Source organism: Carassius gibelio, chromosome B2 (assembly GCF_023724105.1).
Source record: "Carassius gibelio isolate Cgi1373 ecotype wild population from Czech Republic chromosome B2, carGib1.2-hapl.c, whole genome shotgun sequence".
Classification (NCBI taxonomy): Eukaryota; Metazoa; Chordata; class Actinopteri; order Cypriniformes; family Cyprinidae; genus Carassius; species Carassius gibelio.
In genome coordinates, this window is record NC_068397.1 from 5,386,687 (window position 1) to 5,409,888 (window position 23,202).

At 36.5% G+C, this 23,202-nt stretch overlaps 2 protein-coding genes across 3 annotated transcripts; one reads left to right on the top strand and one right to left on the bottom strand.

Annotated features, from left to right (window-relative positions):
• Nucleotides 1-1,104: 1,104 nt before the first annotated feature.
• fzr1b (fizzy/cell division cycle 20 related 1b) lies at nt 1,105-9,700 on the top strand. The gene is made up of 15 exons (XM_052548900.1): nt 1,105-1,345; nt 1,870-2,014; nt 3,424-3,525; nt 3,614-3,677; nt 4,326-4,453; nt 4,563-4,639; nt 5,345-5,450; nt 5,873-5,950; nt 6,027-6,092; nt 6,188-6,290; nt 6,434-6,615; nt 7,687-7,920; nt 7,997-8,101; nt 9,109-9,201; nt 9,276-9,700. Exons 2-15 carry the CDS (start codon nt 1,940-1,942, stop codon nt 9,315-9,317), a joined length of 1,455 nt encoding a protein of 484 aa, XP_052404860.1. The 5' UTR covers nt 1,105-1,345; nt 1,870-1,939; the 3' UTR covers nt 9,318-9,700.
• A 429-nt stretch (nt 9,701-10,129) lies between these two features.
• ipo13a (importin 13a) lies at nt 10,130-23,146 on the bottom strand. 2 transcript variants are annotated; one of them, XM_052548898.1, is made up of 21 exons: nt 22,873-23,146; nt 19,928-20,053; nt 19,232-19,848; nt 17,933-18,073; nt 17,648-17,789; nt 17,380-17,546; nt 16,288-16,408; nt 16,044-16,191; nt 15,306-15,487; nt 15,206-15,232; nt 13,939-14,046; nt 13,655-13,795; nt 13,491-13,571; nt 13,277-13,414; nt 13,109-13,205; nt 12,491-12,543; nt 12,260-12,326; nt 12,131-12,189; nt 11,854-11,943; nt 11,085-11,266; nt 10,130-11,001 (listed from the first exon to the last, which is right to left on the bottom strand). In XM_052548898.1, exons 1-21 carry the CDS (start codon nt 22,918-22,920, stop codon nt 10,905-10,907), a joined length of 2,832 nt encoding a protein of 943 aa, XP_052404858.1. In that variant the 5' UTR covers nt 22,921-23,146; the 3' UTR covers nt 10,130-10,904. The 2 variants fall into 2 exon arrangements, with proteins under 2 accessions (XP_052404858.1, XP_052404857.1); XM_052548897.1 differs by having other exon boundaries at nt 13,939-14,073; nt 22,873-23,144.
• Between the last annotated feature and the right edge of the window lie 56 nt (nt 23,147-23,202).

Consider the following 23,202-nt stretch of genomic DNA (forward strand, 5'->3'; position numbering starts at 1 on the left):
TTGTTATACAATTATTACAAAAAATTAAAACTATACTTAAAAAACATTACAAAATATTACAAATATACTTTAAGCAGTGATTAAAATGTATTCTCTTAAATGGCCTTTTATCACTGTTAACACTTGCTATAAACCATATTCACAGCATATGAGTAGATATACATTTATACATTGATTTTGATGTAACTGGAGAAATAAACAAAACTATCAATCATTTAAGAAATGTCAAAGTGGAAGCCTTTTTGTTGTCATTATGTTCCTTTAAAAATGGTTAGGATCACTGAAGTGTGTGTGTGTGTGTGAATACAGAATCTATCAATTTACAGAATCTAATGTAAATAAGTAAATATAATTTGAATGCCTGGGCCTGTTTAATGCCTTAATGTCCCAGTGGGAACAGATTCTTTACATTTTGTCACATGACCAGCAGCAGATGTCTCCTTTCTACAGCTGATGTTCAGACAGAGGCAAACAGTTCCATATTATTGATATTTTAGAACAAATCATTTTTACTGATTACCTTTTTTAAATTACTTCCTTAATAACTCCAAATGTCAAAAAATGTCTAAAGGTTAAATTAAAGTTAAATTCAATTAATGCATTTAGCAGACGCGACTTACAGTGCATTCAGGCTATCAATTTTTACCTATCATGTGAAAAAAGCTCAATGCTCTACCAATTAAGCTACAGAAACACGTTAAATACTTTTTTTCTCCCAAAAGTTTATTATTATTATTATAAGTTTTTTACTTTAAGATCACCAAAATAATATAAAAATTAAGTATAATTCAGAAATTTAAAACAGATTTATCATAGAAATAAGTATTCAGGTTATTGTCTAAATGAATTGCATTTAATGCATTTTAATTTATAAAAAAAAAAAAAAAATCAAAATAGATTATATATAATATAACATAATATACATGTATTTTATATATATATATATATATATATATATATATATATATATATATATATATATATATATATATATAAAATAAAATAAATGTTTTACTAATAATCCCACAGTGCTAAATAAAGGATTCATCTGTGATCTGTGATCTGTGATCTGTGTTGCGCCTCTTGTGGCAGTGCGCGGAATTACACTCTTTCCATTCACAGCTGATTTGCTCGCCATCTTGACATGAACATAAACATTGATGCCCTCTGCTCAATGATCGCACCATTATCTCTTACAGCCGAAAAATTGTCAGCACGTTACCGAAACATCCTTAATACTCTGTTGCAGCGTCGAGAATCACGAACTAGATGTTTAGGAAATCATTGCGCACGTAGCTGAACATACATATCAGTATAATGTGGGTTTCCTGAGCACTTGGTTAAGGTAAGATGATTCTCTTTACTAATACGAAGCTTGAAGGTCTTCTATATTCATCAAACTCATAAAAACATTGTTGTCCTGTCATATTATTGGATGTTAAGCTTCCGTAGAGCTGCCATGGCAACTGATGACCTACGCGTGTTTACAATCCTCCTGCTGGCATTAATGCGCTCCGTCCTCTATTAACACTCTCTTTTTTTTTATTAATGACCGCGAATTACTTATAAAACATGTGCTTTTGGATGTCTAACATGGTTAATTTATTGTTACACTTCCGGTTATATTATTATTATTTAAAAAACTAATCGAAATACATTTAATGTGGTAATCAAAAGGTGATTTAACGTTACTGATATCTAGAAATGACATTACTGAAGGGGAGGACATTGTGGGAGATGTTTCAGCATGTGACAGTATTATAGGTGTGTTGGCTTGACATCCACTGACAGCTGTCACTTGAGCAGATGTTAAGTAACATACTATGAGTACAGTGTTATTGAATTCTGGAATCATGTATTTTATTGTAGGGATGGGAGACCCCTACGGACCCCCATCTGCTGACTGACGGAGACAGTCTTGCTGTAGATCACAGTAGAAATGGACCAGGACTATGAAAGACGCCTTTTAAGACAAATTAACCACCAGAACGTACCTGAGGGCTTATCGTCCAAGGCAAGCATAAAAAAGATCCTTAGATGTCTGTTTATCTTGTAACTGATGACCATTTGACAATGTTTACCTTTGTGAGGATGAAACATATATAGCCATATTTCTAACCATATACAGTGGGGATCGAAAGTTTGGGCACCCCTTGCAGAATCTGTGAAACATGTGAATAATAAAAATAAATAAATAAGAGAGATCATTCTAAATGCATGTTATTTTTTATTTAGTACTGTCCTGAGTAAGATATTGTACATAAAAGATGTTTACATTTAGTCCACAAGACAAAAAAAATGGCTGAAATTAGTAAAATAACCCCATCCAAAAGTTTGTGAACCCTTGGCTCTTAATACTGTGTGCTGTTACCTGATGATCCTCGACTGTCTTTCTGTTTTGTGATGGTTGTGCATGAGTCTCTTGTTTGTTCTGAACAGTTAAACTGAGCAGCGTTCTTCAGAAACATCTTTAAGGTCCTGCAGATTCTTCAGTTTTCCAGCATCTTTGCATATTTGAACACTTTCCAGCAGTGACTGTATGGTTTTGAGATACAGCTTTTCACACTTAGGAAAATTGAGGGACTCAAACAGAACTATTAAAATAGGTTCAAATGTTCACTGATGCTCCAGAAGGAAACGATGCATTAAGAGCTGGGGGTGAAAACTCCCAAGATCAAGGTAAATTGTCCTTAATTTGTGTTCTGGGAAACATACAAGTATCTTGTGTTGCTTACGAAGGGTAGAACTAAATGGAACAAAATTTAAATATCAACAAAATAAGAAAAGTTTGGCCATCTTCATCGTGTTCAAAAGTTTTCACCCCCCAACTCTTTAGTAATGACAGTACTTAATACAAAATAACATGCATTTAGTATGTTCAATCTTGTTTTTTTTTTTTTTTTATTATACACATTTTCACAGATTCTGCAAGGGTTTCCCAAACTTTTGAGCCCCACTGTAGAGTAAACACATTCTTGTGTCAGACATGTCAGTACAAGCAGTTCATTAACATACAATTTTAATTTGAATGATTAGATTTACTAGAATGTATTAGCTAATAATTGAGAAAAATATCAACTTGTTATAAATCACAGCTATATACTATTATTTAGTTCAAGTTGTTTCAAACCGGCATGACTTTTCTCCTTCTGTTGAACACAAAAGAAGATATTTTGAAGAATGGTTTTAGGTCAAAAAAGGACAAAAAACTACTATGGAAGTAGATGGGAACCAAAAGTGTTTGGTTACCAACATTCTTCAAAATATCATCTTTTGTGTTCATCAGAAGGAGAAAAGTCATGCATGTTTAGAATGACACGAGTAAATAATGACAGAAGTTTCATTTTTGGGTGGACTATCTCTTTAGAGAGGCAGAAATGTAAATATTGCCCATGTTGATGGTGTGTGTGTGTGTGTGAGCAGTCAGGGTATGCAGCGTGCAGTCCGGTTACTGTGAAATCAGGAGACAGGTTCATCCCCACACGTGCTGGCAGCAACTGGAGCATAAACTTCCATTATGCCAATGTGAGTTACCATTCACCTGAAGTGTTTACACTCATCCATTGTAAAGAAGAATGATAGATTAATGTCATATTTGCATGTTTGTTTGCAGGAGAACTGTTGGTCACCCAATCAGAATCAGCGGGCGAAGGATGCCAGTACAGACACGGGGAAAGGTGAAGTCATTCTGCATCTGCTTGTACATGCCCTCAATTTTCCCACAGATAAATATACAAACACTACCATTCAAAAGTTCAGGGTTGCTAGGATTCTTTCAAGAATAGAAATTCAGAAGAGCAGCATAGATTTGAAACAGAATTTGTTTTAACAATATAAAAGTGTTTACTCTCACTTTTGATCATTTTGATATTTTCATTTATATATACATTTTTGTTTTTATTTATGTTTTTAAAAGGAGCCTCTTTTGCTCACTAAGGCTGTTTATTTGTTCCAAATACAACAAAAACATTAATATTTAGCGATTTAATATAACTATTTGAAAATGTTTTAAAATGTAATGTATTCCTGTGATCAAAGCTGAATTTTCAGCATCATTATTCCAGTCTTCAGTGTCTTCAGTGTCACGTGATCCTTCAGAAATCATTCTGATATGCTGCTTTACTGCTCAAGAAACACTTACCATTATTATTAATGTTCTTAATAGTTTTTTGTGGGTTTTTGATGAATAGAAAGTTCAAAAGAACAGCATTTATCCGAAATAGAAAGATTCTGTAACTTCATACACTATCATTCAAACGTTTGGAGTCAAAAGATATTAATTTTAAAATAAAAAGTATAATAAAACAAATGCTCGTGTCTTCCAGATGCTGTGGCGTACGCTGCACTGCTAAGGAACGAGCTGTTGGGAGCAGGAATCGAAACCGTGCCTGATCCACACACAGATGACCGTCGTAACGCCCTCCTCACACAGGACACACACAGCCTCTTCAGGGTGAGTCCACTCAACACATCCATCACATCCATCTCATATAACAAGCTCCTGGAGAAACGTTTCTTAGTTCATTCTATTGTATTAGACTCTTGTTTTTCTTGTCTCTCAGTACACCATCCACACAAAGAGAGTGCCTTTTGACAATGAAATCTCTCCCTATTCCCTCTCTCCTCTCAGTAACAAAAGGTATCGTTTCTCTGCTCTCTCTGCATGAATTCAAAACAGAATTGATCACTGGTTCATTTATTGTGTGCACTGCAATACATCTTAATCAAACATGATAAATTTACTTGTTTTGGGTCACACTTTATTTTAAGGTCCAATTCTCGCCATTAACTAACAATTAACTACGACTTTTGCCTAGATGAACTCCTAATTTGCTGCTTATTAAAAGTTAGTAAGATAGTTGTTAACTTTAGGTATTGGGTAGGATTAGAGACGCAGAATATGGTCAGGCAGAATATAATACTAATAAACAGCCAATATCTTAATAATAGGTATGCTAATAAGCAACTAGTTAATAGTGAGAATTGGTCCCTTTACTAAAGTGTTACAGAAACAATACTTTTGACAAAAACAGATATTTTTTATTATAAAAGAAGACCAAAATACAGAGCCCCATACATGACATGCAAAGAAAAAGATATAGAAAAAGAATAAAAAAATTAAATCAAGAGAACAAATCAGTATAACGTGGACATGATTGAACGAAAATGACGGAACTGATTAATAAAATGTGGCCACAAATTAGTTATTAATTCCTATTTTTTTCTCCTGCAGATTGTGTGCAGGTCTCCATACAAAAATAATGAAATACTGATTGAGTTTTTCTTTTTCTTTTAGCACATTAAAAACAACATGACATTTAATTCGTCTTTTTTTTTTTTGTAGTCACAAACTATTGCGTTCACCCCGAAAGCCAGCACGCAAGATTTCCAAGATCCCATTCAAGGTTCTCGATGCCCCAGAGTTGCAGGATGACTTCTACCTCAACCTGGTACACTTCCATTACAAATATTTGTGCACGTCTACATTTTTACAAATATGAAATCTGAGAGGATGCAAAATAATTGAAACATTGAGAAAATCGCCTTTAAGGCTTTACAAATTAAGTTCTTAGCAATGCATATTACTAATCAAAAATTAAGTTTTGATATATATGCGGTAGGAAATGTAATAAATATCTTCTTGGAACATGATGTTTACCTGATATCCTAATGATTTCTGGCCTAAAAGAAAAATGGATAATTTTGACTCTTTCAATGTAGTGTTGGCTATTGCTACAAATATATCTGTGCTACTTATGCCTGTTTTTGTGCTCCAGGGTCACATATAATATAACTGATTTAATATGCATTTCTTTTATACAAATGATGTTGACATTTGCAGTGTACTTTGATTGAAATGGTTTGTGAACAGGTGGACTGGTCCGCTGGAAATCTCTTGAGTGTTGGTTTGGGGGCCTGTGTTTACCTGTGGAGTGCCTGTACCAGTCAGGTAAGAGACAAACTAGAAGGACAAACAGCTACAGATGAGATTGAGCGCTTCATTTTACCCTTGTGAACCTGTACAGGTGACGCGGTTGTGTGACTTATCAGTGGACGGTGACTCTGTTACATCAGTGTGCTGGAATGAGAGGGTCAGCTCAAACCTCTTATTTAGATCAGTATTTCTGATTTCTGATTGTATTTGGGGTTGTTCAGGGTACTATGTTCTTCTTTGTTGTTCATTCAGGGAAGTTTGGTGGCTGTAGGGACCCATAAAGGATTTGTCCAGATTTGGGACGCGGCTGGAGGGAGGAAGCTGACCAGTTTGGAGGGACATTCAGCGCGCGTAGGTTTGTGTCACGCTAAAATCACTCACTTGCAATGTGTGCTGGTTTAAATCTCTCTCTGAGCAGTTAAGCCTTTTAAACTCTTCATCAAGAACAGATCGTCTTCATATAACGGTTTGAGTCTCACCTTCTCTGCTCTCGTTCAGGAGCGCTTGCGTGGAATGGAGAGCAGCTGTCGTCGGGCAGCCGGGACAGAGTGATTCTGCAGAGGGACGTGAGGACGCCTCCTCCTGTCGAGAGACGCCTGCAGGGACACAGGCAGGAAGTGTGCGGCCTCAAGTGGTCACCTGACCACCAGCACCTCGCCTCTGGAGGGAACGATAACAAGGTTAGAGCGTCATATAAACGGGATGATCTGATCAGCAGAAGAAATGAACAATCCCTTTCAGTTGGCTGAGAACGTGGTCTGTGGATGTTGCGTTCAGTCTTTTTGTGATTTAATATTGAAAGCAGCATTTCTCGTTTTTCAGTTTTCAAAGAAATAACGAAAAAGCTAAATATTTTCAGGGAATAGTTCACCTGGAAATGAAAGTAACTATAAATGTACTTCTTAGGCTGTCCATGATGTGGATGAGTTTGTTTCTTCATTGGAACAGATTTGGAGAAATGTAGCTTTCCATCACTTGCTCATTACCGTATTTTTCGGACTATAAGTTGCACCAGTCCAAAAATACGTCATGATGAGGAAAAAAACATATATAAGTCGCACTGGACTATAAGTCGCATTTATTTAGACCCAAGAACCAAGAGAAAACATTACCGTCTCCAGCCGCGAGAGAGCGCTCTATGTCTTTAGTGTAGACTACAGGAGCACTGAGCAGCATAGAGCGCCCTCTCACGGCTGGAGACGGTAATGTTTTCTCTTGGTTCATTTCTATTGGTTCATTTCTCTCGGTTCATGTCAAATTAATTTTGATAAATAAGTCGCACCTGACTATAAGTCGCAGGACTAGCCAAACTATGAAAAGAAGTGTGACTTATAGTCCAGAAAATATGGTACTTGATCCTCTGCAGTGAATGGGTGCTGTCAGAATGAGAGTCCAAACAAACTGATAAAAACATATAACTGATAAAAACAATAATCTGAAGCATGATTTGTTTGTTATTGTGGACACTTTTAACAGGTAGTATTTCCCAAGTATACAAATTGGAAAGCTGACTGTTCAGGTGTAGAAAAAGTAAAAACAGCTTGAATATTTCATTTCCACATGTGGAACGTCTGTCTGCAGTTGAAACATATCTTTCTGTTTTCTGCATTATTACAAAATGAATGAACAGAACGTACACCGATGATTTCCGTTTTGTTGATAAGAATGCAATTAAGTCCAAATGTGTTGTTTTTCTTCAGGATGAGTGCAAAACAAACTAATTGAGCTGTGTTGTCCTCTGCTGCTGTTAGTTGCTGGTGTGGAACAGCTCCAGTCTGCTCCCCGTGCAGCAGTACAGCGATCATCTGGCCGCTGTGAAGGCCATCGCCTGGTCTCCTCACCAGCACGGCCTGCTGGCCTCCGGAGGGGGAACGGCGGACCGCTGCCTTCGCTTCTGGAACACTCTGACCGGACAGGCGTTACAGAGTACTGACACTGGCTCACAGGTCTGCAACCTGGCCTGGTCCAAACACGCCAACGAGCTGGTAAGACAAGCACCTACACTCACAGTCAGAGCCAATGCTTTTTCCCGTACTGACTTACACCATTGACGTCCACCAGGTCAGCACACACGGCTACTCCCAGAACCAGATCCTGGTGTGGAAATACCCCTCACTCACGCAGGTGGCCAAGCTCACAGGACATTCATACCGAGTGCTCTACTTGGTAAGAGTTTTTACAAAAATACTGAGGTTTATTCAAACCATGACTTGAACACTTTGTCATGATGAACTTGTTCATAGTTTCTGAATTAAAATTCTAAATCTAATAATAAAACATTGTGGACATTCATGCATTCAGGTAAATTAATATTTTTTTACTCAATGGTCACACTACGTGATATTTATAGAGCCGTTAAACTTCCTGAATAGACTGTTTTAAAATCCACGTTCCCAGTGACGGGAGAAATGAAGCTTTTTGAAGCTTTGAATCAACTGAAACAGTTTCTTCATAAAACGATTCACTGTTTCGAAGACCTTGCAGATGCACTGATTACAAATGTTTTCAAAGTGTAACCTATTAAATGTATTCTACGAATAATTACATACAAAATAATGAGTACAAATAATTTGTTATAAGGCAAGGCTTGGCGAATTGGGAAATTAATATCAATATGGTCACAGAAAAGGTAGAAAATTCCTTAAATGAAAAATTAAATGATAAAACTAACCTGAGATCAGTTAAAAACCTTAAGACACTTGTTTAAGGGTTCACCAAATCTAATGGACAACCCTCAACATTTTTCAATGTTTCGAAACCAAAGTTCAAAGTATGAATCCATCTCTAAAGTCACATGACATGCCAAGTTTGATAGAAGCTCCAAACCTCTGATTCAAAACAAAGGATTCAAACATTTTTTTTCTAGCCTAATGAAGAAGCCCCCTTCATACAGTCCATATGAAACCCACAAAAACACGGACACTTAATGTTTTATCAAAATGAATAGCATTTTCCATGTGTACCAATATGAAAGCTCACTCTATAGAGACACTGTGGATGGTGTAAACTGCCAGATTATCCAGAAGGTATAGTTGTCTCTGTATCTGATTTCTAATTAAGTACAAATGACCGGCAAAGACAAAGAGTAATCAAATCTTCGATGTGTAATTGAATAATGTGAAGCCACACATGAGAAGTGAGTGTATGCTGAGGATGTGTCTGGTTGTGTCCAGGCGGTGTCTCCAGATGGCGAGGCCATCGTAACAGGAGCAGGAGACGAGACGCTGAGGTTCTGGAATGTCTTCAGCAAAACACGCTGCACCAAGGTCAGGATGAAGTCTTATATTCGGTCGTGCAGCTTGTGCTGCTTCTCACCCTTACCTCTTACTTCTGTCTCCAGGAATCCAAATCAGTGTTGAACCTGTTCACCAGGATACGGTAATTCACAGAGCAATCCATCCGATCACGTGAACAAATGAAAGCCTTGAACTCATGCATCATGACCCCAGCACTTCCTTCCCTCTCACTTTTTTACTCCGCAGATTTCTGTTTTATCTTGTGAAACTGAGTGAGGGCTCGTTGTTTATGTTAAGATTCAGTCCGTTCTTCTTGTTATTGTACATTGTGGATGTCCAAACAGATGTGCTATCGTATAAGTAGAAGTATTAATAGAGAAATGAACTTATATGACCTATATTGTCATTATAATGACTGTCAGTCATGAGGTTAAAATGAAATGGCTTGTTATGGAAATTTCAATATTTTATATGTGTGCATCAAAACAGATCATGATATCCCTGAGAAATAAAAACACTTAACACTAAACCTGCCGTTTTTTATGACAAACAAACAATATATATATATATTTTTTTATAAAGGAATACTTTTATTCATCAAGGATGCATTAAATTGATCAAATGTGACAGTAAAGGTTTTAATGTTACAAAAGCTTTCTGTTTTTAAACAAATGCTGTTCTTCCATCTTCAACACTGATAATAATAAACGTTACTCAAGCATCAAATCAGCATATTAGAATGATTTCTGAAGGTTCATGTGACACTCAAAACTGGAGTAATGATGCTGAAAAGTCAGCGTTACCTGCACAAGAATAAATTACATTTTAAAATATATTTAAAAAAGAAAACAGCTATTTATATTATAAGAATTTTTCATGTTTTACTGTATTTTGATCAAATAAATGCAACCTTGGTGAGCTTAAAGGGCTTATTTAAAAAACAACAACAAAACAATCATTGCAAAGCTAACTTTCACACATTTTTATTTGAAATATGAGATTTATTTAAGATGTAAAAGTTTAAAGTTTCACTGAAAAAACACAAAACTGCTTGCAAAGCTCCACGGGTTTCCACAGAACCAGAAAAAACACCATTCATAAAAATCTACAAATGTATAAGATTTGCATAACCATGTAACGTTGCATAACCTAACTAATGTTTAGCAAGGTGTATCCTAAAATAAATAAGAAAAAATAGAAATATATTCTTTGAAAACAAGTCATGATTAAATGTATCTTGTTTTAAGGATGTTTTGTTTTAATAATATAACTAGTGCTGTCAAATGATTAATCGCGATTAATCGTATCCAAAATAAAAGTTATTAACATGATTTATGTATGTGTTCTATGTATTTTTTCAGGTATATATAAATAAACACATGCATGTATATATTTAAGAAAAATAGGTTGTTTATATATATATATATATAAAAAGGTATATTTCTAATATAAATTATATGAAAATATAAATATAGACATAGTAAATAAATGTAAATATTTTCAAAATATATACTGTATGTGCGTGTGTGTATTTATATATGCATAATAAATATACACAGAAAACATATATAATGCAAACAAAAACGTTTATTTTATTAATTGCGATTAAACGTTTGACAGCACTAACCCGTTAACAATATGGCTAGATTGTATTCAAAACAGTGCACTGGATCTTTTGACCCCACATTACTAAAGCAATGACGACTCCACTCTGGATCTTGTTTGGAGAGTGTTTAGTAGTTCGCGGCACACTCGGTACCTTGTAGTCCTCGACTCAACAAAGCAAACTCTTTCACAATGTCCTTCATCCGTTGCTTACTCACTTGTTCCCTGTGTGAACAGTTGAAAAGAAGAAACGTGTATAAAGTGCAGAGTTCCTGGGGCGTGTTCTGGTGTTAATGTCATGGCTCTACCTGAGGATCTGCTGGCAGAAGTGGTCTTTGTGCTCAGTGGTGAGATGTGAGCTGGGGAAGCCAGGGGGCAGAAGAGCCTCTCTAAGCCACACAGACAGCATGCTGGGACAGTTACGACTCACTGAGAACAAGACTTCTGCAAAGTGCTCCGTCAGACTGCGTGGGGACTGACCCCCAATGGCCTGCATTCATAAAGATATCCGTCCTTACATGCTCAATATATATCTAGTATCTTATAACTGCATATACCTGTATGAAGTAAATGTTCCTAAAACACTGCCATCAATTATTTTACACTCAATTAACAAAAGTGATTTTTAAGATAATGGACTGAATTGATATATTTCAGGTTGGTGAGTTAATTTTAGACATTTTTGCACTGCCAATTAAATTACTTGGAAATAAAATAATATTGTTTTCTGGCCTCCAAGAAACAGTAGAGGTGTTTTTTATTCCGTCATTGATCAGTATTTTTTTTCAGGGACTTGATCGCTTGTTTCATTGCTGCCTAAATAAGTATTTTTGAGTGAATAAGCTGAGTGAATGATTCAATGACTCCCTCATAAAAACTGTTATTGTTTCCATCCTGTGTGAATGAATTAATGTTTGTATGAATCGAATGAGTATTTGAATGAATAGGTTGAGTACATCATTCAATGACTCACTGATAAAGGCCACTTGTCGCCACCTACTGGTGTAACAATATGAATTGCACAGAGAGTCTGTCTGAACTGCTGATGAAAACAGTACTCATGTGGAAATCTCTGACCTCGAGTAGGGTCTGAAGGAGCAGCTTGCCATCCTCCTGTAGCACCTCCCTCACAGCAGGAATCTCCTCACAATGAGAGATCAGCTCCGTCTGTGCAGGAGCATCACGAGAGCATATCATGGAGTATACAGTACTCACAAAGTACTCAACATTACAAGAATTAAAGGTACAGGAGGAGTTTATTCCAGTACAAGCGCTGGTATTTGGTCTCTGTGTTCAACTACAGCTGTCTGTGAAGATGAACCACTTCTGGGAACATGTCCAGTGTTATACTTACAAATAGCAGACAGGTTGCTTTCAGTGTTGGAGTTTCAGGAAATTTGAATGACAAGATTCCTACATAGACACAGACAGCTAATTAATGGATGAACAAATGAATGTTGTGGCTGTTAATACTGATGCTCACCACAGTAGAAAACAGCTTTGATATCAAGACGGTCTGAAAGATAAAGGTCAGCCTTTCTTCTCAAAACCTGCAGACATCAGATTAAATATTACCCCAAAAAAAGGAAAATGAGAAACCTCTGTACATGGTAAAAACAATGCAAAGAGGTTGGTTTTTAACAGTGAAATATATCCAAATGTATGCATGTTATAGTAAATTAGAATCTAAAGTCTGCAAAAATAAACCACAGACCTGAGCGTGAAGCTGCATGAATGACTCCACCACATCTGGATGATCTCTGGAGCCTACAACAACATTTAAAGTCAAGCATTAATATCATAGCTTGCCAAATAGTGCAGGTTAAAGGTATTTTTATTGGTTTCTTTGTCCAACAAAAGAGTTTGATTACTGTGATGAAATGAATAGTATTAGTAATATAATGCTGGTCACATGACCTCAACATTGTAGCCAGCTTTCTCTAGGCCACTCATCTACACATTTTAATAATATTTGTCAAAAGTACTATTTATTTAACGATAAAACAGTGGAAAAAGTTACTTAATATAACTTAAAAAATGAATATTCTGTCATCAGTTTCTCATCTTCATATGACTTTCCTACATCTGTGGAATATCGCGCAACTCTTTCTGTCCAAACAATGTCCAAAACAACACAGGACACCATTGATTTTCTTTCTACAGACAAAAAACACTTTTTCAAAATATGTTCCAGGAAACAAATCATACGGGCTGAAACAATGTGTTGGTGAGTAAATGAAAATGATTTTTTGAATCGACTTATCACTTTAAATTCAGATCCTGATAGAGTTCATTGTTGATATGTTGATGACAACTCATTCTAATCTCTTACCGTGATGAAAAATGGACATGGTGATGTTGGTAATCAGCTCCAACAGAGCAAGGATTGGAGAAAAGAGATCCTTCTCACAGCCAAAAATGTGAACTAACTAGAGGGAAACATGAAAAGAATAAACAACACTCGTCTTATCATCAAGCGAATTACACATTATGTCATTACTTGTCGTGTGAGGTCTAAAGCCGAGGCTTGTGGGTAAGCACCGAACATCTGACCAATGAGCTCACAGAGTTGGGTCACCAGTGGTGCGAAGTCATGGAGAAGGGTCTTCAGAGATTTCTCAAAGACAGCACACACCGCCTGAGATGGGGCGAGAGAAAAGCCAATCATTCATATACTCCCACACACACACACACACACGTTCACGAACACTGACCTCGACCACGTCTGGTTCATTGAGCCACTTGCTGACAATGGTCTGGATCAGAGGGAAGGCCTGCTGCAGGACCACCACCACCTGAGAAACGCCCAGAACAGCAGTTGGGTCTCATTCGATCAACAACAGCTGATGGGAGCTTGAGTCTGGATGGGCTGTCATACCGGGTTGTCGTTGTGTGGCTGTGTTTGGACAGGCCTCATGACCTCCAGTCTTTGGCTTTGCTTGTTTAGGTCAAATGTAGAGAAGAGATTGGACAGCAGGCCGAGGATGTGGACAACAGGAAGCTTATTAGCAGAACTGGGCTGCATAAAAAGGTAAAAGAGAGTATTCTTGTTTCACCAAATTCAGGTACGGAATGACAAAGGTCTGCTCTCTGGAACTATATTCATTGTGTTCTATACAAATACATTTTCTTCACAGGTGATGAATTCGGCATGCTCCTCACCGGCTCACTGGCCAGTTTCTCCAGCCGCTGGATGTGAGGGGTGACCAGAGAGAGCAGCTTCCCCAGGATCTCCTCACGGGGCAGGGCTGAGAGCAGGAACCCCAGAGCCTGCATGATCCACATACACTGAGGACTCTGTACAGGAGACTTTCTGTCAGTCCTACTGTGACTACTAAGCGTGATCAGCAGTTCATGTCCGGTCCATTCACATGAATACAGATGAAAAATATACAGTACTAACTAAATTGTAAAAATTGACTAGTGTCCTCTGTAAGAACTTAATTTTCTGTAAAGTTGCTTTGCAATGATTTGTATGGTAAAAAGCACTATACAAATAAACTTGAATTGAACTGAATTAACCCTTATACGGTTTAAAAATTTTGCCTGATTTCATTGTTTCAATGGTTTTCTCAATCTGAGTAAAAACAATTCAGTTTAATTAATGTTTAATTAATCTAACCTAAGCTGTAATATACTGTAATTAATAAACCTATGCTGTTCTCTATCAAAATTGAGCAATCATGGGAAAGACTGTAATACAAAAAAAAAAAAGTGCCACAATGTTGAACAAACAAACACAGAAACTGAGGGCTAAAATGATAAAACATTCAATGTAAAAAATGTACCACATTCACACGCTTACACAGACAGAAAATCACTGGGAGTCTAATACTGTAAGCATTACTGTGAAAATTACACTCAAAGTGATAAAAAATAATAATTTATAGCAAATCTGACACATAATTGTATAAATGCATACTACATATACTGGCAGTTATTGCCATGACATGATGCATGCCCAAATAAATGCTACTTGGTTTAATTTTATGGAAGTGTAGATTTTTACTTTAGTGAACTTCCATAAGTTTGACTCCCAAACATTGACTACCATTGCTTTTTCAATCCAATGAAAGTCAGAGATTACTGTCAACTCATTGGTTACCAATGTTATTAAAAAAATCAGGTTCATAACAAGTTTAGGAGAACTTGAGTATGAGTAAATGATGTCAGAATTGTCATTTTTGGTTAAATTATTAGTGTTGCTTGATGTTACTACATCAAGAAAATTAGTGTTACATCATTTCATTAAAAAAAGCTACACTCTTACTGTCTCCCCAGTTAAAAATGACCATTAATGGCCAAGGTGGGACTCTTTTTGAAAAGCTTAGGTGGGTTAAAAGCATTAAACAGATGTTTTTTTTTTTTTTACTAGTGTAAGTTACAGTAAGTGTTACCAAAACTAAGCAAACAAATGGATCAGACTTACTTTATGGATGTCTTTGACAAGCACCGCCTGAGACCAAAAAGACCACCATGAGATTTTCTACATTACACACTGATAATGTTTTGATGCAACAGTGGTCAACCTGTGAGACGGCCATGATATCACTGGTGTGGAGGAGGAGGTCGTGTCGACACTCTCGACAGATTCTCTTCAGAGCAGAGACACAAGCCACAGACAGATCCGGGTTGGACAGACCATGCAACACCACAGGAAGCACATTCGCCAACATGAGTGAATGATCGGCCAACCACTCGGCCAGAGAGCCTGCAACACACCAGGACAGCAGTCAGTCAAACTGAACTAACAATGAACACAATCCATTAACAGCATTGTTTATACATTCTGGTTAAAGTTCATTTCTAATAGTTTATTGTACCTCATGCATTAGAAATGTGAAACATAGATCTTCACTGTAAAATCTGAATGTGTAGCCTACTGATTTAGAAAACAATACATCAGTGCGGTCAATTAATGTAAATGCCTTGCATTAGCAATGCTTCAAAGTTTGAAAATACAAATTCAATTAGAAACAATGTTTCACATAAAAATAGGTCGCTTTCTTGTTTTCTAGTGAAAACTGTCTTAAGATACATTCACTTGAGCAACGAAATGACATAAAAAGTCTTGTTCTATTAGAAATGGATCAAAATGCAGTATAACGTAAAAAGTAAAGTTATCTTTTCTTAAAGATAATAAGATAATGAACCTGAAACATTTAATTACTTTATGAATTTAAGACTTTTCATGGCTGAATTAAGACATTTAAGACCTGATTTGTAGAATACACTTGCAAGCTATGTTTAGAAATGAATTTGTGTACCTATGGTGAACATGATGGTCTCAGCCAGCTGAAGATTGTTTGCTGTGATGAGAGGAATCAGAGCGATCAGTCCTGGGATAACATCTGAGTAACTGACATCCACTGTCTCAGCAATGGACTGAAAGCCAAAGAGCAGAGCCTCTATATCCTCCACAGGAGAGAGGGAGACGATGCAGAAATAATGTTCAGCAGAATACATGACAGATACACTGTGTTTATAAGCCAGTGTAACATTAGGACTGACTTGCCATGAGGAGGGCTGTGTTGAGTCCGTCAGCAGCGAGCCTAGTTTATCATACAGGTTTCTGAGCAGCTCTGGGCCCAGCAGCTCATACACATACATCAGAGTATCCGAGATGTCAACCCTCAAATCCAATTAAACATGCTTGTTATTGCATTATGATGCAAATGAAAAATAAATGAAGACTGAATGGAGAAGAGAACAAAAAACATTTTGCAGAAGTGTGCACATGCTGCTCTTTTTAAGCCTTGAAATAACAGAGAAACAATGAACGCAGAATGAACAAACCCTTGATATTAAGTATTAACCTTCGCTGTATAATTAAATACATAGTAAAAAAAGATTCACTGATGATTTTTAAGTTTATAATATAAACATACTGTAAACAGAGTTGTTAAAAAAAACTTCATATTAAAAATGTTCTTTATTTAGCTTAACCCCTTAAATGCCAAGATAAGTTACAAAATATACATGGGTTAAATCAGTTTTCAGTCTTAAAAAACTGATTTTAAATGTTTATATATATATATATATATTTTGACAATATAAAAACGTTGAGATATGTTTAGATAAAATACATATAAAAAAATTCAAACATATCAGGAAATATAATTAACTAAAGCCTACATAATATATTTATATTTATATTTTAAAGTCTACAAGAGGAATATATTTTAATACATTTTTGTATATTTTAAATTATATTCCAAATATATCTCAAGGAAAGTCACTTAAAATAGAAGGCAATGGGGCCAATTTAATGAGAATTTGAAAGCAGAAATCTAAAACATAGTATTTTATACGAACTCTTAAATAAATTATTCTGTATATAAGTATATTTTAAAAAATCATGTAATTATAAAAATTTACTACTTGTGCTACAGAACTGTTTAAAAAAATGTATACAGTTATTTTATGGGTTTTTATTGACCTTTTCTGTGTAAAGTTTTATTAAAATAATTTATAGCGTACACATATTGTCTCTCATTGCTTTTATATATATATATATATTCCCCCTTTCTTGATTATTAACCCTCTGTATAAAGGGTTATTATTAAACAATTGATCAGTTTTAACTATGCAGTTATATATAACCTGTATGTCCTGAACTGCTCTTTATCATCTGCGGACCACCCAGCATAGTCCTCATCTCTGGGGAAGCAGGCCTTCTGCAGCAGAACATCCACCAGCTGGAAGTACACAGGCCTGTAGATTTGGAGATAGAGTGTCTGCCTCTCAGCATCCAATGACGTTACATCGTCCTGAAACAAGCAGCCAAAAGGACTTCATATCTACTCCAGTTAAGTCAATGCAACAGCAGTTGGCATCAAACATGGGTGATTTTTCAAAGGTGGACTTGTACCTGTAGGGTGTACCAGAATGTGAGCGTGAGCGAGCTGGAGGTCTCATCCACAGGATAGTGTCCAGGTGTACCTGTGCAGGACATAATCATGCTCACTAGAGCCTGAAAGCCCTGCCAGTGATCCACCTGCTCCAGAAGAGTCCTGGGGAGTTGAAAAGAGCTTTCACCAAACAGACAAGGGCAGTCAGATGATGAATGGTCTTCTTATGGACCCAGGCCATCTGAGGTCATATAAGACTGTTATTAATGGGAGATTGATGATGCATATAGATCATTATGTCCAACCTGCAGTGGGTTTCTCCCAGAGCTACAGCAATGCGACAGATTCCGTGAGACGTCTCCATGTCTCCATCCTGCACCGCCTTCTTTAGCTGCTCCTGAAGAGCCAGCACCTGAGGAACCACCTTCAGCAGACTGTCTGCAAACCTCCACACGCACAGACACACAGACTACAAAACTGAATATTTCATACACAACCTTCTGTGAAACAAGAGCACTCACATATACGGTAGAAGTTAAAATTATCAGCCAATACTGGAGATTAGATTTAGTTTAGTTTGTGCATAGAATGAGTTAATTTCTTGAAAAACATACAGTGGTTGCAGGGAGGTTGTTTGAATTATTTTTTCTATGGCACATTTTAAAGGAATATGCATCTGTCATGTTAACTATTATCAGACTGCTTTTTAATGTGTTTCTATTAAAGTTTCTTTGTTATGTAATGATGTAGTATACGGGTGTAGATTTGTATTTTTTGCAATTTTTCTGTAATTTTTCCTTAATATGATTATAATTATCACCTTATAAGTTTTAGAGTTTTAATAACACTATGGATTTATGGCAGCAAAATATGCATTGGCAAATACTTTGTTGTTGTACGCAAATCTTTCCAGAATATTTTAAAATGTTTAATATATTCAGTTAATATATTCAATTTTAATGCAAAATTTCCCTGGTATAAACAAACACCATAAACAGCTACTTAGAGAGCTATTTCTACCTGATTTAACCCATAAACTAATGTATATTAAACATGACAAAATGTGATGCACATTTGTCAGTAATACATAAATGAAAAAGGTAAGATCAATGCACTCAAAAATCATAGCATAGTTTATTGTGTATTATTTCTATGTCTTTTTGATTTTATATAAACAACATTTGAAAATGCTTTTTGCTTTAATCTGCTAGTTAGCATAAATCAGCTGTGAATCCATTGTGAAAACAACTACATGTATTCAGTTAGAAAGTATAAACTTGGTTAAAATATGTTAAAATATTCAGTTAATAATATATTCAGTAAAAGTCATGAAAATTTATACAAACTGGAAACCTATATTTAAACCTGGTTACTTTGTATTTAAAACACATTCAGTAAGTTAGAAATCTTGTCTGTTTCTTACATGTTACATGTTTTACTGAGAAAATATGCCTCTGATTAAGTCTATTAGTTTATGTTAAGACTGCGTAATCCAAATGGATGGAAGTTTCATATGCAATTCAAATACGTCTGGCAAGAAAAAGTCTGATGCTTCAGAACTATTAATGCGTGTTTTAACAGTACAAGCAGCTGTTGTCTCTCACCTCTGACAGTCGGGCTGTGAGATGATGCTGACGATTGTCTCTACGGCTGTGTTAAACATCTCCGACTCCTTCAGCAGAGCGAAGCAGCTCTCCAGCAACCCCTCGCTGTCTTTTAAAGCGATATCGAGCGTGAGCCAGGAGGACACACACCTCAGCACCCGCTCTCTGACTGGAGAGGGTGCGTCCGGCCGCTGGAGTAACTGCTGGAGCAGGGAGCAGACCGAGCTCCAGTCCACAGCCAGAGCGCTCCTCAGCTGTGAGCGCCGAGAGGCCGGGATCCTGCTGCTCTGCAGCTCCTCGGGCAGAACGGAGAGGAGCTCTAGGAGCGCGAGCCATCGGGATTGACCGCCAGCCTCTGTCACACTCTCTCCAGTCTGGAAGGCACACAGAAGATCTGGTACTGCCGTCGGCCACGTTTCGGGTAAGACGTGAAGAACCAAAGAGGCCAGAGCGACACAGAGCCTCGTCAGCACCATCTTAGACCCCGACGCAAACTGGCCGACCTGGGCGATGAGCTGTGAGCGGAGCGAGTCCAACTGACCTGGCGGGAGCTCGGACCAGTGACGGGAGATTTTAGCATGCAATGTGCTTGCCCCAAAGAACTGGATCTCAGGAACCTAATGTGAAACCAAATTAGTAAGACGAATCAATGTAATGCAGTGAACTGTACGTGGTGTGGACGAACCCTCTGCTTACTTTGTCTGGCCGGAGCAAAGCCCAGCAGAAGTGCCAGGCTTGTGGTGATGCCTGGGCTTGTGTGAGCCACTTCTGGGCCACATTCTTCTGCTCCATATCAGGGTCATAGTAGAGCTGCTGAAGAGCCTACAGAACATTAGGAAAGACCAAAGACTGATTCGGTTATAATTACACTACTTTCAACAGGGTGATATCATTAAGTCTCTTATGCTCACCAATACTGCATTTATTAGAAACATTTGAGAAAAAAAAAAACACAAAATATAGTAAAATAATATTCTGATTTATATAGTTTTACTAAATATGACATATTCTATATTAATATGTTCATTTATTTTTAAATATAATTTATTTCTGTGATGACAAAGCTGAATTATTAGAACCCATTAGATCTCTCACCAAGGATGCATTTATGAATAAATAAGCTTCCCATTGATGTATGATGTATTTGTTATGATGTTATGTATTTGGCTGAGATACAACTATCAATTTTAAAGTCATTAGTCATTAGCAATGTATACTAATCAAAAATGCAGTTTTAATATATTAACAGTAGGAAATTTACAAAATATATTCCTGGAACATGATCTTTACTTTATATCTTAATGATTTTTGCCATACAATGTTTTTGGCTATTGTCAGCGATTAATACTGCTTGTGCTCCAGGGCCAACTTTTACTAAGGCTTCTTTTATGAACAGAAATGACAAAAACAGCATTTATTTGATATAATAATTATCTTTTGTAACTTTATAAATGTATTTACTGTCACTTTTGGTTAATTGAATGCATATAAAGGAGTATTAATGAAAAAAAGTATTAATTTCATTTTTTTTTTTACTCTTTTCCATCAGTAATAATAATAATAATCCTAATAAATGTCTCTCAAGCAGAAAATCTGTATATTAGAATGATTTCTGATGGATCATGTGACACTGAAGACTGGAGGAATGATGCTGAAAATTCAGCTGTGCATCACAGGAATAAATTACGCTTTAAATTACATTCAAATAGAAAGAGACTCAGTTCAAAAAACTTTTGACTTGTATATTTACCATATACCAATATTACCTTATTCTTTCCCCCAAAAATGCATTGAAAATGCATAGATAAGATGTAGCTGAAATCACAGCACACAATGGGGAAGCGTACCATAAACCAGCCGCCAAATCCCCCACATGCTGACAGTTATTATTAGACTAGCACAGCTTACTGAAGATATCAAGTTACTTTCCACTTACAGAAGCTTCTTTATTGTTCTGAAATGCACAAGGCCAGCCACCTTCAAACTTGTGTGGCTTTTTCTCAGCTGTTAGTGGAATTATGGGAATATGGAGGAATAGAGGCCTCGTGGACAGCACTGTCCAGCCCTGAATGGAGCTTCTATTAAATTACAGCTCTCAGCTCAGGTTTACATCTACAAACCTTGGCGGTTTTGGTTGAACTGTTTTAAAGAATAGAAAAATGGCTTCTTAAAATGTATGGTTATATCACACATTTCATTCAGCTCAAGTCTTAGCAATAATTCTCACCGTTAAGTGTCTCTTCAGAAAGGCAGAGGCACTGGGCACAAAGTAACTGTAATTCACACACTTCATGAAACGCCAGGCAGTGATAGAAATGTTCTGTGTGACATATGATTTAAAAAAAATTCCTTTTTAACAAAATATTCAGTTATAAAACTGATAGTCTAGCCCTGGCTTCTGATTGGTCAATGCAGTGTTGCAGTCATCTTATTTTCCTTATATAGTCGTATGAGTGGAAAAGTAAAACTCCATTGGGGAACTGATTTTTAATGTTACTTTATTGACCTTGTAAGACAGAGTACCATGAGTTACACTTCTGGTACACTTCTGTTAAAGCCATTAGCATGTATTATTTTTTAAATGATCATATTCAACAGCTGAACAACTACATTACCCATAATTCACCAATTAAAGAATGCCACCAATCAGAGAAGCTATATTTTTAAAAAAGCTATTTCCCTATGTTATACATATATGAATATTTCTTAATAAATGTAAAATAAATTGTTTCTCTCTCTCTTTCTCATCAACATCTTTAAATAAACAGTTTTATATTTATGCATAATTGTTATTTCAATTATATTGTTCACAATGATTCTAGTAATGTAGTTCTTTTGCACCTTATTTATTATTATTATTATTATTTGTAATTCATTTGTATATTGTCAGACTTTCAGATAATGTTTTGATTCTGTAATGTTGTGATTTTCACCTCTTGGTTGAGTGGTTCGGATCATGGCTTTTAACTCTTAAACAAAGATACTTTTAAATCCCTATTCTGGTGTCTGTTGCCACTCAAGCCTTAAAACATTACATAAAAATACTTCTGAAAATTAACTTTTTCTATTTCAATACGACCCCCATAATACAATTTAATTTGCTTTTTTATACATTTTTTTTTTTTACTCACACCTTATTGATATAAGTGTCAAAATAATAATAGAAAAAAAAATACCTGGCCCAATCAAAACCCCAATTTCTTTTTGGAACACATAAATAAATAAATATATACTGATAGTAGTGTATCTGCAGTAAAACCATATTAACATTGCGTTTTTCATGTTTTATCCTATATCTGGGGCCTTTGTGTGTTATTACAATGTAGGAAATTTTTAATAAGCACTTATAATATTAGAAAAGAAGTTTTAAAGTTTCAACCTGATGCTTTGACGTTAAGTAACCTATGTTTATTGAGCTACTACTAAGCTCACTCAGACCCCAAATATACCAGGAACTGCATTAGTGAAAAACTAAATAATGAACAGTTGCAGCAATTAAAATATAGGCTACAATTTCCCTAATATAAGAGTTAGGTGAAACGCTATAACGTTGCGTTATTAGTCACCGTTTGTCAAGTCCTCTCACACAAATGGTCGAGGGTTATTGTGTTTCTGAGTCACAGCAGCTCACATCTACTCACCCTCTCCACTGCCTCCACCGTGAACTCGTCTGCGTGCACTGCCTCCATTCTCAATCCTCACTCCCTCGTCTCCTAACCTTGTGCTCTGTAACAGTGGGTGTGCGGGGGTAAGGTGTGAGGGGGTGTTTTGGAGTCCTGTCAGGTCATGCGTGTGCTTGTGCGCTCGCGGGGGGTCAGATCTGACGGGATGGTCCGGTCCAGCGCGACGCACACGTGGCTCACGCTGATAACAGCTGACGCCACACGTCATTCACTTCACACTCAACTGTCTCTGTAGCTTCACAATCGATTCAACGGCTCTGAAGCCTTTGGCTCTCTTTATAAATAAGC